This window comes from Cyprinodon variegatus, unplaced genomic scaffold (genome assembly GCF_000732505.1).
Source record: "Cyprinodon variegatus isolate N-32 unplaced genomic scaffold, C_variegatus-1.0 Scaffold194, whole genome shotgun sequence".
NCBI lineage: Eukaryota > Metazoa > Chordata > Actinopteri > Cyprinodontiformes > Cyprinodontidae > Cyprinodon > Cyprinodon variegatus.
In genome coordinates, this window is record NW_015150647.1 from 1107985 (window position 1) to 1120253 (window position 12269).

Here is a 12269-nt window from a genome sequence, read left to right on the forward strand (position 1 = left end):
AAGGGCAGCAAAAAGCAAGACAATATTGAAGAAAAAAAGTTTAAATAAACCTTCTTTTTATGGTCACCTAAGGCCAACAAGAGAATATGGCAGAAGGTCACGCTTTGGCTAACATTTTTGTCCCTAGTCATGATCTTAATGTTGTTTCAAACAAACAAAATCATGTAGTTATTTTTCTTTATAAACACACTTATGACAAAGCAAAATAAGTCCTAAATGAAACAAATTTTGTAAATTTTAAAGCTTAGAAAAATTAAGACTGTTTTACTTTCATAAATAACTATTCAATACTCAGAGGCTGGTAAAAAAGACTCTTCTTGACAGAGCTGTTCAATGTGTCTTAATGGATCGTCTGGTGTAACTAAATTGTATGGTTCCACCGAAACAAAACATTTTGTCTCGAAAATTTCATTAAATATGGGCCAGGTCTTCAATCTTCCCTCCTTCTCAATAACATCACATTCTCTCCAGAGAAAGAAGTGCAAAAGTGGTGAAATGAGTATCTTCAAAAATGATTCCCGGGCATTCTGCAAAGTGCGGTACAAAGAAACCGGGAATCACTTCAGAAAGTTAGTAAGAGAGACATGCACTGAGTATTAAATGCCCTGGTATTTCATTTTGACTTTTTCATTGGCAAAAAGCTTTTCCTGCCCTCTGCCAAGCAAAGATTGCTGTACTGATGCCAGGCAGGCTTTGAATTCTCTCGCTAGGGATTGAAGATGATTATAACTATCTCTGAAAAATGGCATTGACTCCATGGACTTGTGAGCTTGATGCCTAAGCAGTCTGCTTCATTTTTTATTATTTTTTTTTTTGGCTTCAGCTTTAAATTAAATCAGGGAATGGAGGCGACCTTCAGATATCAGCACACCCAATATGCTTACTAGGATGCATTTCAGAAAATGGCCTCTGATCAAGATTTATTGAGTCAAGCTCCATTGTGCGTCAAGAATGATACAAGTCTCATCAACAATGAAATTAAATGTCATATTGGTGTGTGGGTGTTGCGTGGTCAGCTCATCTATAAGAATAACCTAATGGGTTTTTGTACACAAAATATAGTGAGGCGAAAAATTAATTCAAATGAGCCACAGTCTAAGACAATAGGAGGAAAGCCAGAGTGTCAAATAGGGTGCTTATAGAGCAGAACACTAATAAGGAAAGCGTCAGCAGGACAGCAGCAGCAGATCCATTCTCCTCCCGGCTCGATCTTGGCAGTACCTGTTATAAACTTCCTCTGCCGTCTTGCACAATTGGTTCTGTAATTTAAAAAGGTCAGCGTGGCTCTTGTGTAATTCAATACTCTCATGGTGCTGTATTAACCACATATTTAATCACCCTCAGGGTAGTATGCAAGCTGAATACTTAATAGAAAGGTAAGAAGAGGGACCATCAGTGAAACATGAGCTGAGACGCCAACTTTATGCAGAGGATAATTTCCGTTAGGAGAAAGAAGGTATTATGAACTTTTAAAATGATGCTATAAAACAAAAATCATTGATGTTCTTGTCTTATGGAGTCCAGCTGTCAAAAAAATCAACTTAAAAAGCAATATCACTCCGTTGTTGATGAATATCTATTGTACAACAATGAACAATCATAAATTATTTAAGAAAAACAAATAATATTTTATGAGACAATGCAATGAACATTCAATTTTTTTACACAGTGGAAGTGGCTACAAATAATAAACAATAACATCTATGAAGTTTTTAAATCATCAACTGCAAGAGATGATTTTATGACATCAGAAAGCAACAATATATTTTGTAGAAGATACACTTGCTCAGTGCTATCCAACTGTTGTCAGAATGTGATTGGGTTTTGAAAAGAAAGTGCAAACTATAATTATGAACCCATAAAGGCATGTTTATGTAAGCCAAAAACCGTATTATATATCAATTTGGGAAACTCTATGTTTGTTGTAAGAAAGGTTGTAATTTATTTTTTTGATCTTTTTATACATAGGAAATAAAAAAGCCTAGTGAGCTTACAAGTCCACTGTCTCTGGATTAACAGGTAATGGAATATAAATATCAGTAAAATTCTAACTACTATAGACCCCCGAAACACCTTCCTCCCTAACACAGACAAAAAAACAAACAAAAAAAAACAGCATAGATGTCAAATACTTGGTGTCGAAAATCAAAGAAGTCTGGACATGACTAACACAGGTGAGTGAGGTTGGTTGGAGACTGCTGACATCTAACACAATTGCTGCTGATAGTTGGATATTTTTTTTGTGACTGCAGGATGATTGGGAATACACTGTAAAAACAATAAAGAAATAAGTCAACATTTCTTAAATTAAGTGTATTTACCCTTAATTTGAGTAGGTAAAATTATCTCCAAGTGGAATGAGTATAATATGCACTTGAAATAGGACATTGCAATTGTTTTTTTTTCTTATTTTAAATGTAAATTCACTAGTTTCATTGTCAAAGCGTCTCACTTACCTCCTCAATTCAAGAACAAATGCACCTATTTTTATAAAAAATGACTGATCTAGATTTCCATTCTTTTCCAGTGGTTATTTTCGCAGGTACAGTAAATAGGCTCAGAGAAGAGGGACAAATTTTTTTGTTTCTTTTTCTTAAATTGGAGCAACAGTGGTAGCTTCACACAGACTCTATTGTTTACAGTGCTAAACTGTTTTATTTATACAGGGAAGCCTGCGGAACAAAGTAGAAGAGAATACCAATCTGAACCTGAGGTGAAAAAACAGGTCTTTAAATAAATGCTGGAAAGTGTTAGAAAATAAAGAGAAAACTTGAGATTAATTAATCTCCTTATAAGATGACTTCTGCCCATTATGGGAAGAGAAAAAGTTAAGTTGTGGTGTTTACACATCTTAACAAGTAGGCGAAAGCTAAAGTAAATGTCAGAGGAAGGGGTAACGGCCCTGTTTGCTGAGGCTCTAATTAAAAGAAAATGCTCATTGTAGTAATATAGAAGAAAGGGAATTTTTGGTTACAACTTTTTATAAAACTAAATATATATGCATCTTTTAAACATTGTAAAACAGGATAAAAGGCCTGTCTTATAAACATAATACATGTAAAAATTAAGGCATGCCTGTACTACTTATAGTAGAGCTAGTTCAGATTCACTTTGTTTTGTGGCTGTAAATTAAGCTCTAAGTGCTGTCAAAATGTTGCCATCTGCTCAAGACTTAATTGCATTATCGACAAACATAGATGGAGCACAGAAGCTGCTCAAGATATCCTTTGTACCCTAAAATGGATATGACTGAATGAAGCATCGCACACATCAGTCAACCATTCTGAGTTTCCTATCATTAGCTAAACATACTGCAAGAGATATTACAACTTCCTGCTTGAGTATTGATCATGTTTTATTAACTGAAGAATGACCTATCGCAAATATACATTCTAATAAAGTAATGTGAGTGAAAGCGCGTGTGCACTCAGGAAAATGGCACATTACTTATAATTATAAGAAAAAATGCTATGTGCACCAAAACCCCCACAATAAAAAAAGGGATACAATTACTTTGATAGAAGAAAACAAATAAAGGCAATCAAATGTAGGGCATAAAATATATCTGCTTAAGGAAAAGGTCAATCAATTCATATGCAAAAAGATACATATCAAACTGAAGCCTTCATTTTTGTCTTTATCTAACAGAAAATGGGAGACAGATTTCTATTTCTTATTTTTATTTTTTTATCCAGGCCCTCTGAATCCAAGTATTTAGGAAATTCCTTGTTTAATATGATGACACATGCTGTAAGTATAGTACACACCTCAGACCTGACAGCGTTCTTTGGTTGGTGTGAATTTTTACAAAGGATGAACAAACGGCTTCAGGCTGCAACCAGTTCACATAAGAGAGGAAAATTTGAATGTTCTTTCTAACACAATATCTGACACCTGAAATGACAGGGGAATTTAATTTTCTCAGAATATATGATTGAGTAAGAAAAAAAAAAATCTTTTATATCTTTATTTGATCATATAGGAATATGCATGGTGTTGTTACAGTGTACCAATGCCAGTGAGATTACTAATCATTAGATGCTAATTATGTTATTGAGAGTAATTATAGTGCCTTCACATACACATATAGACGGATACTTATTAATCTGAATACATGAGGCAACATACCACCTTGCATTTGACAGATAAATTGCTTTGCAGATAATTCTGGGAAGAAAATAGAGGAAAAAGGAGGAGTTGATGGCATGAACGGATGCCATGTAAAGAAAATGAATAAAAGGTGAAAGGTAATACAAAGAGTACACATACTAGAATAAGAAAGCCTCCCTTCTATGCAGGACCGTGGGGGCCCGTCACCATGCCCTATGAGGACTAGATGCTAACGGAGTGATGGCAACACTGTGTAACTATGGTGACTGCAAAATGTGATTACAATAAACATAGATAGCGTGGGTCTTTTTCTTATTTCATCCAGGTTGAAGGAAAGGGTTTCAGGCAATGCTATGAGTCATGCTAAGACATTGAAATCATAATAGGTAATTAACAGTGGAAAACAATTCTACATAAATTATCATATAAACAAGAGATATTTTAATTTCAGTTTCTATTTTAGTTTGTTGTAATTTAGACTCACCAAATCAAAGTCAACAGGCATATAAAGAGCGTTTCCTGCATATTTAAACCAAAAAAATATTTCATTAGCTGCAGGTGAAAACTATAATTTTATGAAGTAAAGAAAGAACACCAATATAATGTTATCTGAGAATATTTGATAGGAAAAATTTTGCATTTTGATCTAATGAATTAAAAAAGAATAACCCATAGACGTTTAGTGTAATGTCACCAGAATTAGTAAGATGAACCTTAAGGAATGTGTCACCATCTTCAAGCAGTTCAAAGAATTTCTCCTAATTCAGATAATGTTGTGTTTACCAATAATATGATAATACAGTGAGAAAAATACATAAATAAAATATATCTCAAACTAAAGCAGTTAATTTAAATGATTGCACGTATTAAAAGTTTGGAAGTAATTAAGTTTATGCTCTATCCAATTAGTAGATTTTATTTTTTTTTTTTTATTTGGAGATTTAAATTGCACTAGTGGCTCATTTTTATGGACAGTAGGCTGATAGGAAAGGGGGTATGTGAGAGGGGGAGAGACATGCGGGAAAGGACCACAGGCCAGATTCAAACCTGGGTCACCTGCGTCGAGGACTAAGGCCGTATCCGCTAACCACTGAGCCACCAAAGCACACCCTCAATTACTAGATTTTATGTGAATCTGTAATAAGTCACGGGTTAGGGTTAAGCAGGTGTATGAGGTCCTTTTGGGCTGGGATGTCATTCTATGAGACTGACTGTAGACTTGCACTTTTGAAACAAATAAGTTTTGCAAAACAAAAATCTAAAAGCTGAAAACCAGGTCAGGGATAAAGTTGTGTACAAGTTTACAGGACAATAGCACTGTAAAACAATCTCCCAAGCTTCAAATATTATAGATTTATTGATCGTTGGAACAAAGAACAAGTATGGGAAAACATTAAAACTACAGGGAATGGTAATCTAGCTTAACTAGCAATCTAGCAAGCCAGGCAGGAAGTTGTTTCCAGACAACATAGCAGCAGTGGGACACATAATAAACTGTGATTAGTCCAAATAAAGAGAGGAGGTTGAACAATAGGAACCATGGTGCAGAGACAAAACCCTTTGCATCAATGTGAATTGTTTACAGGAAGTGCTTGTTGTTGTAAGAGCATGTTTTGGAAAATGGATTGCATACATTATATTACATTATATATATAGCCGAGGCCATGGTTCTCCACCGGAGAAAGGTGGACTCCCCTCTTCAGTTTGGGGGAGAGTCCTTGTCTTAAGTGGAGGAGTTCAAAGTCTCGGGGTATTATTAAGGAGTGAGAGATGGATGGAGCGTGAGATTGATAGAGGAATCGGTTCAGCGTTGGCAGTGATGCGGCCGCTGTATAGGACTGTCGTGGTGAAGAGGGAGCTAAGTCGGGGGGGCAAAGCTCTCGATTTATCGATCGATCTACGTTCCCACCCTCACTTATGGTCATGAGATCTTTATAATGACCGAAAGGACAAGATCGCGAATACAAGCGGCTGAAATTAGTTTCCTTCAGAGGGTGGCTGTGCCTTCGAGATTGGCTGAGAAGCTCTGTTACCCGGGAGGAGCTTGGAGTAGAATCATTGCTCCTCCATGTCGAAAGGAGCCAGCTGAGGTGGCTCGGGCATCTGTTTCAGATGCATCCTGGTCGCCTCTCTCGGGAGGTGTTCCAGGCATGTCCCATTGGGAGGAGGCCTCGTGGAAGGCCCAGGACACGCTGGAGGGACTATGTCCCTGAGCTGGTCTATTGTGGCCACGGGGTCCCCCCATGCAGCTGGAAGAAGTGTGTGTGGATCGGGAAGTCTGGACTTCTTAGCTTAGACTGCAGCCCCCGATAAGCGGAAGAAAATGTATGTATGTATGTATGGATGTATGGATGGATGGATGGATCGCATACATGCATTATACGCTGTTATCTCATTTGCAATGGGATGCGTAGTGATCTTTTTTAATGTAGTCTAGTAAAATAAATTAGTAATTAAATAGGATATTCGGGGCAATATGAAAGGAGCGGGGTGTTACATTCACAGCTGGGAAACAGTGCGATAATTTAATAGCCAGTTAAATAAAACAATACACATGTATCGGTCACATCATTAAATCAAACGCTGTGTGTCCCAGGGCCCTGGCATAATTACATGAAGGAAAAATGTCAGAAAATGCCATCTCCTGAAAATTTGAGCGAGCGTGTAGCGATTTCACCGGAGTGGCAGTGGCAACGAACATCCTCCTGAGCGGGGAGTGGGAACTGTGTGGTGCTCCGCTCCATTCACATTCTCTGCTCGGGAGATAGATCTTTGCACCTGTATCACCGGGTTGCACAGCAACAATACAGCTGTTGTGAGGATGGCTCTGTAGAGGGTGGTTAGAGCTGCAGAGAGGATTGAAGGGGGTACCCTTACATCCATCTGGGACTTCTACCCATCAAATTGCAGGGGGAGGGTGCTCTGCCTCATGAAGGACTCCACCTAACCTGCACACAGAGTGTTCCAGCCTCTCCCCTCCTGCAGACAGCTGAGGAGCATCCACAGCAAAACCTCCAAGCTCAGAAACCCTTTCTACTATGTAGCTGTTGGACTGCTGAACTCAAGCTGCACTTGATTCAGCTTCATCCCTTTCTCTTGTTTTCTTAAATATTATAATTATTATACTGGAAGATGATTCAAAATTTTTTTCACAAAAAAACCCATAAAAATGTGAGATGGTATGGCAGTAAAAGAATCCTTGAAATCTCAAAAAAGAAAATACACCCAAATAGCATCCACGAGTATGAAGCAGCAGTAGATTTTCACGGCTAAAATTGAATAATTTGTAAATAGGAATCATAGGCTTCATAAATCTAGTATTTGTGGCAGAAGGACAAATGAAAGTCACTGTACAAAAAAACAAACAAAAAGAACCCTTAGAAGGTTTTCCTTTAGAGTCCATAAAAGGGACACAGCTATTGATGTAGGTATTGCCGCCAGAAAAAAAAGAACAAACAAAAAAAAATAGATAAACTGAAACTGAAGAGGATGAAGATACCAGTTTGGGCCTCTTAAATATGTCATTGTTAACAGTAGTACATCACGTTTTAAGCTAAATTACATTCATAATAGTATTTTTGTGATATAGCTATATCAACTTTGATTTATAGAAAAAAGTTAAATGATAATTTGCAGTCTTCATCGGTGTCAGACATACAATAACCACACAATTACACAGACTGATGGACACAGACAAATCATGGAAATGGAACACAGTGAACTTTATTCATAAGAGGACATGCCAGTTTGAAAATAACATCAAATATCTTACCTGGGGCTAAAGGAGCTTCTTCGGCCTGAGCCAGCAGAACCATCATTAAGATGGGGGTGGTCCCCAACCAAGCGCCACGCATTACGGTGCTCACTATGCTGGCATCACTTTGTGTAAAACTAGGAAATACAAAACAAGAAAATTGTTAAGGAATTGGTTGGGAAAATCTTTACAGTTTCCAAAAGTTTTATATAATATTTAATTAATTCAACACCACATACATTCACTCACCATTTCTAAAAAATGCAGGATTAATTAATCATGGCATAGTTAGAATTCATTCAGACTATATTGCTTTATATTATAGAAACTGGATAACACTAAGGCTTTGTTCAAACAGCAAGTTTTGATGCTCAGTCCTGATTTTTCCCCCAAATCAGACCTTTTTAGCAGGGTCGCTTAAAATCTTACAATTCCTTGTGCGATGGTACGATCTGAATGGTTGAGGTGTTAGAAGCAAAAAGCAGCGGGAAAATGTAGATGACACACAGTTGCACAATGTTTATAGATTAAATGAAGGATGTCACTATCAGTGGAACTGATAAATAAAGCTTTGAAAAAAAACAAGCCAACACTTCGAGAGCAAAGTAAATTTTGCCCAAAATAGTAACTCACACCTACACAGAACATAATCTTGATCATTGACAAATTTAAAATAACTGTTCAATGACATGAGGCGCAGCTCAGGTAAAATTTTTTCCATAAAATCCGTTTCTAAGATTTTAATTGATCCTGCTAACAAACCAACAATGTTCCATTTTCTTGTGTTTTTGTTTTCACATAAAGACCTTGAGAACTTTCGAGCCCGATGCTGAGGCTGTCAATAGTCACTGCTGCCACCCACTAGTTTAGTGGAGAACTGCTTGTTCCATCCAATATCCCTATCTCACAATGTTAGAGCACCTTTAAAAAAATATTGTATCCTGATTATGATTTGGACCATCACCAAATTAATAGATTGGCATGAGGGACATCTCAGATAAAACTTTCACTAAAATCCGGCCATAACTTTTCATATTATCTTGTACACAGAGACGCAGACACACAAACTTTCCTAAAAACTAAAAAAAAAAAAAAAATTATCTATTGATCTCACATTGGAGAAATGCACCTCAGCATTTAACCCATCCCTTTGGGGAACAGTGGGCTGTCATCGTGGGGCCCCAGGGAGCAATCGGGGGTTAAGGGTCTTGCTCAGAGAGCCAGAGTGGCAGTCTGTGGGAATGGGTTTTGAACTCCCAACCTCAGGATTTTAAGCTCTATGTCCTAACCAGAGGTGGCCACTCCCCAAACATAACCTCCTTGGCAGAGGTAAAAAGTATAATAGTAGATTCTAGTGTCTTACTTTTAATCTCTTGAATGATGGGATCTGACAGTATCATGGGAAGGTATGAAAAACAGGGCCCAGCTGTTAACAACCACCACTTAATAAGTAATCAGCGATGCTGCTGCTGTAAAGAAGTTGGTGTGAATGGATGTGAAAAGATCTGACATGACATGAAAAAGTCAGACATGACTCACAGAAAAGATTGGATTTAGTTCAGATGTTACTGCTGTGTTGACATAGCGTTTGAAATAGCTGCAGTCAGAATTCCTTTTTTTCTTTAAGGAAGCATTTATACATGACTTTTTGATGAGTTTACTGATACTTGAATTACAGAGAATATGTGTGAGGTTGTATTTGTCGGTGACAGTATATATTTTATAGATAGCGAGTTCTAAGTCATCCAACATTCCTAAATTATTAATGTTATTAAAACTGTCTGAGTTTTTATGGCTAAAAGTGGTCTTGACACATATTTCAGCCATTGGTGACTCTTACAATCCTTTACTCATACAAAGTTGTTCTGCATGTAAAAGCCTTTTATATTAATCATTGAGTGGAAATCAATGGAATAAAGAGGAGATTCAAACCAAAACAGACTATTTCATGACACCAAAAGAAAAAAACAAGTTGAAATGCAATGATAGAAAAAATGCAAACCTGACTGACAGTGAAATAAAGTATATTTTTTAAAAGTCCCATAACTACAGAGTTAGGACATGCACATATCATATGTTAACAATATTCAAGTTACATCAACTCTTTAGAAATAATTAATACAGGTTTTTCTTTTTTAGTCGGGCCATAGGTATCAGCATTTATGGACATCTTTCACTTACAGTATATCGCTACAATGAAATAATTAGGTTGAATATTTCTGTCTTAACTATATTTCTTTTATTTGTTTGGCTAAGCTCAATTTCTTCCAAAATACACATCATCTGCTTTGATAGAAATAGGCCTGCTACTCCACCAGACAGATTGAAGCATTAGACAAGTGCACACAACAAATGCCTCTTAAACCGATATCAGACAAGAGAGACAAAAGCCTTAGAGTTCAGTAGTGTGTGTAAGACAGAGACACCATGCCGTCATCACCTGCACACAGTGAAAGAGACCGTCTGTAGCGGAGAAATAAATAGGAGGATTCTCTGGATCAGCCATCTGTGGAGCAACCTGTTCACCTGTTTGATTACATCTAGAAGGCCCAACAGCCCCGGCACCTATATGTCTAGCATTTTCCTTCTTTTCAGACTCCCCCTCAAACACAACTGTGGAATGTGATTTTCTTCTTTGCAGCATTTTCCTGAGGCATGACACACTGCTACAATTGGCTATGCTTCACCTCAAATAAGATGGACTTTTTTTGTTGTGAATTCCAAGGCAGCAAAACAATGACTGTCTACATTAGTCTTCCATCGAGACAGATGAAGAACAGTTAATATGGTTCCTTCAGAGCTAAAAGACCAACACATGCAGTGATTAAATGAAAGAAAGGATTATTTGGCAGCAGAGCTGGTTCTTATCACAGGCTACATTGTCATGTGTCTGACATCGACTGTAGGGGGGCACTGCTGAATCAATTACAGGTGAAAAAGAAATCCAGATTGGAATAAATAACAGGAACAATGTTCTACAGTAACTGTTGCCCTTTGTGCTCCGTGTTGAAATATAAACAACCCGATCGCCTGTGTTTTCCCACCTTGTGATGGATCTCCCTTTCCTCTGCCATCAATCAAATATGCATAAATGAGAGGAAATGAGGGGTCATGAATTTTTTAATATAACTGTTTCATGTAATTTCAGTGTGTTTTCTAGTAGTTTTTCTGTGTTTGTTTCCTCCACTTTCTCTTGCATCTCTGCTGTCCCTCTTCTGACCAAATATGTAGATGCTTGATGTGAACAATTGGACTATTTGAGGTGCAACAATCAATGTACATTAAAAACACATAGTTTTAGAATTATTACGAGTTCAGATATATAAAATCACATTGATTATATATATATTTTTTATGATAATGATAATAATTAATAATAATATATTTGATTTATCAGCCCTTTCAATAAAACAAAAATACTTTGCAAGGTTATAGAAAGCTTTATATGGCGCAGGAAGAGCTTAAAGTCAATCTCTGCCTTTATGGAGCCAGTGAAGGTGTTTTAGGTGGGGTGTTGTACAGTTCTTTAAAATGTAACTTACACTTTGACTTTTAAAGAGGTCACTTATGTCTCTTTTTTGCAGACATTCTAGCTGCAAGTCTAATAACCAAACACATACACTTACATTACACCAATTCATAACAACCCTTCTAGATTACATGACCCAAGAGAAGAAAATGTCTTTTACAGATCCACGTTTCTCTCTAAGACCGTAACTCCTGGACTGTTTAAGATATCTAAAAACTTCAAAAAGTACCAGAAAGCAGAGATAAAGGCTTGAGACCTTACAGTTTTAATTACAGTATCGCGTAGGACTTCTGCAGCGCAGTGACCATTCAATAAAAGACCCTATTCAGGGGCGCATCAGGTATTTGTAAAATGAGCTTCAGTTTGTGCAGCAGTTTTCCGCTTGGCCCTAGTGCTCGACAAGTGTCAGTTTACCATAGCATAAAATTGTTTTTTAACAGTAAAATGTACACGGGAACAAAACCGACTTTTGTTTTCTTCATGCTGTTGTTTCTTTGTGTTTTGATTCTTAGTATATTCTTGTTTTTTCTTTTCTTCATACTTTTTACTTTTTTACTTTAAATCTCTGCTTTTCTGTCATTTTCCTATATTTTTCTTCTTTTTTTCATTCACAGTTGAACTCCATTTTCGGTAATTATTTCTCTCCCCTATGTATCCCTGCTTTCATTGGTTGCTCTAAATTCTTCCTTCATTAACTCAAAAGCATCCAATAGCTATGTTTACATTCACAAAATCTCCAAAAAAGATTAAAATGTATTCAGATTGAAAAACAAAAAATAATCAGACTGTAGAAGATTACATGGACATAAGTAATCCGAAATAAAATGAGTGATCAAAATAAAAAAGTGGCATAAAAATTAGAATGGAGTTGGGGTT

General features: G+C 36.8%; 1 protein-coding gene across 3 annotated transcripts in view; it reads right to left on the reverse strand.

The window, feature by feature from the left end:
- The window catches only part of robo1 (roundabout guidance receptor 1), a 278848-nt gene that overhangs the window by 237832 nt on the left and 28747 nt on the right, over positions 1-12269 (reverse strand). For all 3 annotated transcript variants that reach the window (XM_015379556.1, XM_015379555.1, XM_015379558.1), the window contains exon 2: positions 7883-8001. In XM_015379556.1, the coding sequence (XP_015235042.1) occupies positions 7883-7964 (82 nt within the window). In that variant the 5' untranslated portion in view covers positions 7965-8001. The remainder of the gene's footprint in view (positions 1-7882; positions 8002-12269) is intronic.